The sequence below is a fragment of the Galleria mellonella genome, unplaced genomic scaffold (assembly GCF_026898425.1).
Source record: "Galleria mellonella isolate WM207_F2 unplaced genomic scaffold, CSIRO_AGI_GalMel_v1 utg223, whole genome shotgun sequence".
Taxonomy (NCBI): Eukaryota; Metazoa; Arthropoda; class Insecta; order Lepidoptera; family Pyralidae; genus Galleria; species Galleria mellonella.
The window spans coordinates 3,351,254-3,358,135 of NW_026442042.1; the positions used below are offsets into that span (position 1 = coordinate 3,351,254).

General features: G+C 32.2%; 1 protein-coding gene across 2 annotated transcripts; it reads left to right on the forward strand.

Moving 5' to 3' along the window:
• Nucleotides 1–1,092: 1,092 nt before the first annotated feature.
• On the forward strand, nt 1,093–6,658 carry LOC113517415 (uncharacterized). 2 transcript variants are annotated; one of them, XM_052894697.1, is made up of 4 exons: nt 1,697–1,911; nt 3,372–3,801; nt 4,395–4,619; nt 4,872–6,658. In XM_052894697.1, the coding sequence occupies exons 2-4, from the start codon at nt 3,382–3,384 to the stop codon at nt 5,004–5,006; spliced, it is 780 nt and encodes a 259-aa protein (XP_052750657.1). In that variant the 5' UTR covers nt 1,697–1,911; nt 3,372–3,381; the 3' UTR covers nt 5,007–6,658. The 2 variants fall into 2 exon arrangements, with proteins under 2 accessions (XP_052750656.1, XP_052750657.1); XM_052894696.1 differs by lacking the exons at nt 1,697–1,911; nt 3,372–3,801 and adding an exon at nt 1,093–1,635.
• Nucleotides 6,659–6,882: the final 224 nt, after the last annotated feature.

Sequence of the window (6,882 nt, forward strand, 5' to 3'; positions counted from 1 at the left end):
TTAAATAGAATAAAATATCAAGAACCGCAATTTTGTTTTAAAAACTATTACTAAAGAACTGACTCCTATAAAATTTTTATGGACCCAATCTGAATAGGATAAAAAGAAAAATCTCCATTCGGTTTATAAATGATGGAGTTATGCGGGAACAAACATACAAAAATAAACCCGAATAAAGAATTTCCTCCATTTTTTAAGTCCGTTGAAAAGTTGACCTACAATTAAATTACTATAAAAATAAAGAAAAAATGCCGAAAATTGGCTTTAAAATTTCACAATAATATAGCGTCGAAGTATACAAATATTACCACGTGGGGAAATGGATCGTTAGTAATGGAGGTCTAAATGCACCCTATTAGGATGACCTCAACGTGGTTTTCGTGGTTAGTCTTCTTAAATTTATCACGATGGGCCAACTGATCTGATGGGTGAGGATGAATCACCCATCACCTCCTACTGGTGTCTCGCCAACTTGTACCGATAGTACAGGCGAGGATATTTATTTACATTTCATTTTCATTCATTAAAAAATTCTAACCACGTGTATGGAATGGATAATATTATTATTAATATAGATAATAAATTGTCGATAACTAAATATAATATAATTAGATAATTCCATAATGTTAAAGGGCAATATTACTTGAATAAACTAGAAACTATCTAAATATCTAATTAAATGTTCTGTTTTAATTTAAAATGCATGAGTTTTGACGTCGACTGTACTAAATTCCTATTTATTTTAGGAATATTTTTGTTTTATGATTAAAATTTTACTACACTACCGAGTCACTTTCCTAAATAACATGTCTGTAAAAATTTATAAACTAATGAATTAATCGTCCTACTTATGCAGTCGTTGGTAGTCATGGTAAGTATACCCTCTCTATAGCCACACAAAGCTTCCTTTGTTAATGCAACCTCTTGCTAATGAGACTTAATGTGATTATATGGTTCGCTTATTTACGTCTTTTTAACGCCTTGAAGTTAGCGTATTGCGACGCAGTACACGCGCTATCATAACGTTCGGTGTGGCAACGTCGCGCCCCACGCTTGTATTGTGACACGGTACACTGTTGCCGCTCCACCAGACACCGGTTTCGCAGCTCTCGGCCCCTGCCCCGCAGTCTCGCTAGAGCGGTTTCGACAGTATAACGTAATTTTTTTTTTGACAAAATGGATACAAATTCAAATAATTCAAACTCTTGCGAAATGTACTGGCCAAAAATAAAAGAAGAGGAGCCCGAAATTGAAACGAGGAAGGAAGCTAATTTTAAAATGTTATGGAATACAGAAAATACGATGAAACTTATAGAAACATTAGAGAATGATTGCAAAGAGCTGTGGGATCCTAAACACCCACAAAATAAAGATCGGAATGCGAGATATGCTAAGCATGAATATTTGGCTAAAATGTTTAATACCACTGTCGAGGAGATAACTAGAAAAATCCACAATTTGAGAACGCAATTGAACAATGAAATAAGAAAAATAAAACGGCGGCAAACGACGTCATTCACAGGGGAAGGAAGTTTGCAGGGGGGGAGCGGCTGGGAGTATTTCGACGCTCTCTCGTTCCTTATGCGAACGCCCTCTAGCGATCCCTTCGATCAAGTCGATGGAGTTAATTTAGCGGTACGTTTATTGTTTTGTGTAATTATTTTCAATTAACGATATGAAACATGAAGATTGGTATTTTATGTAATAATAAGTTTTTATTTTTAAACGAAGATTTTTTTAAATAAACCACCACTTTATTAAACGCGGCCAGGTGAGCCAGAGAAAAAATTCTTGCGCGTTTGTCCGTTTAAAGTGTCAGCCAAGGTAATGTCAGTCACGTGAATGCCAGGCGAGTGGAGTGACGTGTTTTACAACTAAAAATTTCATAACAGTGGACTGAAATAAACACAGGTATGTGAGTTTTATGTTTTCTTAAATATCTATACGATAGTATTTATTGGTATGTGTTGATATGTAGTTACACTAATGTAATGACCTTGAATATTTATTATCTACCGCACGTTGTTTGTGTGTGCGTAGCGTGTTCCTGGCACATCTGTGTGTAGTTTATGCTCTGCTTTATGACAGCTACCATCTTAATCAACGCTCTTGTTTATATATGATTATCATTCGTTCCCTGACGTACCTAATTCAAATTTTGTTAAGGCAAAATGTACGTAGGTGCATTTAATTTTTTTATAATGCACATTGCGTCTATAGGCCTGTATTTATTTAGGTATTCTAAATTAATCTTTTATTCAGATAACTAAAAGTTCTATAAGACCGAAATGCCACTGGTATAACGTCACAACCTAAGAACGCCTCAATACGACTAATGTTATGAGGTATTATTCTTAATCTATAGTGGTGCAAGTGGGGGGGGGGGGATTGTTAGTAATGCGGACTATTAGTTTCAGGGGCGAAAAGGGGTTATTAGTAATGGGGATTAGCAACCCTATTAGCAATTACCAATAGCAATACACCCTCACAGGTTGACCTCCTCGCGGTTCCCCCCGGAAATCATGGTGATTGATTCATTAGTAAATTTTTCACGGTGGGCTAACTGGCCTGCTTCATTCTCACCTATTATCCCGCACTGGTGCTCCGTCAGCGTATACCGTTGACGCAGGCGGGGTTATTTCCATTCTATTCCATTATCATTCATTAAAAAAAAGAGACTATCAGTTTCATTGATAGCAATATACCCTATCAAGGTAATCTCCACGTGGTTCCTCATGGAAACCATCGTGCTGAATTCCAGGTGTATTCACCATGGTGGGCTAACTGACTTACCCTTTTATCCTCACCTATCATCTTTCACTGGTGGGCACCAGCGTATACCGTTGACGCAGGTGGGGTTACCATTTCATTATGATCCATTAAAAAAAACCTGTTAGCAAGTAGTAATTTGAGGTTTTGTGACATCAACATCAGATTTCATAATAATAATAATTTTGGTATGCATATAAAAAGTGTTTTGAATTTTCTTTGTTAAGAATTAATTTTATTAATTCTTTTTGTCGATAATATCTATGAAAATAAATAAACCTCGTAAGAAACTTCGAAAAACTAATTGATAGCAAATTATTAATTTCTAAAATATATACTGCCATTTTAAACATCAACCAAAGCTTAATTGCGGTTACCAACTCGCTTGCCAAGTGTAGCAACTACTGGCAACTTATGGGGGAGATACAGCAGTGGACATATGACGTGGTAACGGCTGAAATGATGTAATGATACTGCCATTTTACTTTACATTGAATCAAGTTAAAATTAAAGCTAGCAATTTCAATGTATGCCACATATTTATTATAATTAATTAATACAAATATTTGTCATTTAATAAAAGAATGATTTACATTATTCAGACATTCAAGAATGTATCGAAAAATAAAACAAAGAGATGAAGAGAGATTACTTAAAAAACGATTAGCCGAACGGAAAAGATATGCATTAATAAAGAGCGATCCGCACAGATATGAACTACAAAAAATAAAGGACAGACAAAAATATTTAAAGCAGAGAGCGGAAAAGAAAAAATTATTAATAAACGAGATGACACCAGCACAGAAGAGAATACAAAGGAAAAAGTGGAGGGAATATGAACGAAAGCGTAGGGCGGCAAAAAAAGCAGCCAATGAAGAGGTGAATTCGGAGTTGTCAGACGAAGAAATACCATCAGAATGCGAAATCGAAATACCGGAGAGTTCCGGTGGTGCGGTTCTGAATTCACTTATAATGAAGTTCGAAGAAGATACTATAAGCGATTCATTAACAACTGCCGGATCTGAGAATTTGGTATAAAAGCCTATAAACTGTTACTTATTATATACAATATTTTACTTATAAATATCGGTTGTAAGTCTTATGTTCTTACTTATAAAGATATTGTTAAAGCTATTTCAAATTTGGCATTTGTTTTATTTGCGTGTATAAAAAACAAACACCACGAAATAATCATAATATCATGGAGATACGAACATGTGATGATTTTACATCACATGTTCATTTGATAATGAGAAAACAAATGACGCGTTAACGGAAGATATTGCGTTTTTTTCTTATATTTTATATATAAAAAGATTTGATACATTTCATCATAGCATTAAAATTTTTCAATTGATATAAGTGATTTATTATTTATATCAACGATTTAATAAATATATAAAAATAAATAATTGCATTGTAACTTAACTGTAAGAATAACTTGATTAGCTTATGTGTTTTTTAATTGAGAATAGTTTACAGTTAAATTATAATGTGTATTTAGAAACTTTTAAGAATAAAATTGCATTATAGTAAAAAATAGAAACCTAATTTTAATTAATTTAATTAGGAAAATAGTTTTTTTTTTTAATTTTGGAAATTTTAATATCAATATCCCAATTCAGCTGGCGGAGTTTCAAGCGGACGAGGAAGAGGAATTTGGTGCTGCAGCGAGGGCGTTAAACAGGTCTGACTCCAATCCCACGTTGTTGAAGATCGGGTCAGTCGGTAAGCAGTCCAGGGTAGCTGCATCGGCACCTCCGCCGCTCCCGCCCAGCGCTCATCCCATGATGTGGCCAGAGGAGCCCGTTCCAAGGATTCGGCCTGGAGTCAATGCGGATGAATGTCAGGTTAGTTTATTATATATGTATTTTTAATCAAATTATAATTTTGATTGTGGTGTCTGTCATATTATTTAATTAATTCTTTTTTTTTAATTTATTTTCTTTAAGTATATAAAATATCATTAGTTAACATCATTTAATAAAAAGTTATCATTATTGTTGTCTTATCTTCGTTTGTGCCATAAAATCCATTACCATCGTAAGGAGAGTGTATTTGGACAATATTCCATATTCCTACAACTCCGTTTTATTTCTTAGATATTTGGAGACTTTGTAGCATCGGAGTTGCGTACTCTTCGCTCCGACGAGTCCAGAAAGAAACTCAAGAGGATGATCCAGAAGGCGATTTTGCAGATCGGAGAAGAGGAGGACGTCAACACTATGGACGGATGATGATGAGGAGATGTCTTCTCTAATTCCCACGATCTGAGGATTAAAAAGGTTTTGTTAGTAAAGTGTCGATGAAACAGGTTAGACATTGTTCAATGTATGAGTACTGTGTTTTAATGATGAAAATAATAACAGAACGATAGAAATTCATTAAAATTTTATAATACTATAACAGGTATCACATTCAATGCATTGTAGCATGGTGCTATTGCTGTATGATATTGTAAATGACAGTTGAGAGTTTGGCAGTTTGTAGGTACTATAAAATAACATTATTCAGTGAAATATTTGAAGTCGAATCCAACATAATAATGAGGACCGCAGATACTATCCCTTAAACTTCAATAATAGTTCTGAATTTAAAAATTTCTAACGACGGATAAATGATAATATAGGATACTTTATGTATTACTGATTCATGTGGGTAAAGTCACGGGATATAACTAGTTTATGTAATAATCATGTTAAATTGGCATCGATTTCAAACATATTTTTAATTTACACCTTCTGATTATCAAATATTTTGTTCATTCCATAAGTTGTCTTAGTATTTTTTTTTTATAATTTTAATGCCTTATCTGTCACATGCCCATAATGATGATGTTTATAGTAAACTGATGATGTGAAGTCACTTAAGTAGGTGATTATGCATGAGAATATTGTTTAATATAAAATAGGTATCTTCTCATATTTATGTATTTTTAAATAACAAACTTTTAACAAGTTTTGGGCAAATTTGTTTTTTTTTTATATGCAGTTAGAGGTAATTATGTTTCTAATAATCGTTAGCTATCCTTCACAGTCTGTTATTTTCTTTTATTTTTAACATTTTAATTAGTATATGAAGTACTAAGTCTATTTATAAAACAATAAGTTTTTTATTAGAAAGTTACTATATTTTATTATTTTTATTTGTTTTGTTAAAAACAAATACTTAAATAATTACATTAATGAAACTACCTGAAGGAATTAGAAATGAGAATTAGGAATTTATGTTTAAATAGAATATAATTTATACTTCCTCCTTTTTGAATTTAATAGTAATTAAAGATTGTGTCTCATAAAATAAAATAGCAAAGTTCAATTGCGACAAAACAAGGGATTTTGATTTAAAAACTACCAATTTTGATAAAAATTTCTATGGGACCCAACTGTAAGTACAGATGTATTGTGTATATCCTTATAGATAAAAAAAGAAGTTATAAAATCGGTTTAGAACGAATGGAGTTATGAGTTAACAAACATGATAAAAAATGTGACCGAATTGAGAATCTTCTTTTTTTGAAGTCGGTTGAAAAACTCGTTTGTACTTGTGTAAGTTTGTCAGTTCCATAAATAACACATCGGTCACAACAAATTTTTGATATAATATACCTAAGTATAACAAATATTTTTTTTGTTATAGCTTACACAATTTTTCAATGAAATTGTCTAAATATAATTTTTTTTAGAAAACTTCATAAGGGTTCACTATTATATTTAAGGATTTATACTCGGCGTCGTTATAATTTATCATAGCATGGCATGGCTTGATTTTATCGTCACGATACAGATGAGCACAATAAATGCAATTGTATAAAGATAATTTTAATATTCTGTATATGATAAAATCACGTCATCGTTTAACAGAAAATAAATTTAGCCTATTTTGATTTTATTAAAAAAAATATCGTATTTTTATATTAATATGTGTTTAAAGTTGCACTAATTGCCGACAATTACAACTAATATAATAAATTTATCTTTATAGATTGGAAATTATTAATAAAAACAAAATAAAAATAGAACACGTCAATAATAATCAACAACAATACTTTGTAGTAATATCGTGAGAATCGTGACGATAAAATTGTGGCATGCCATGACATGCCGCATAAAT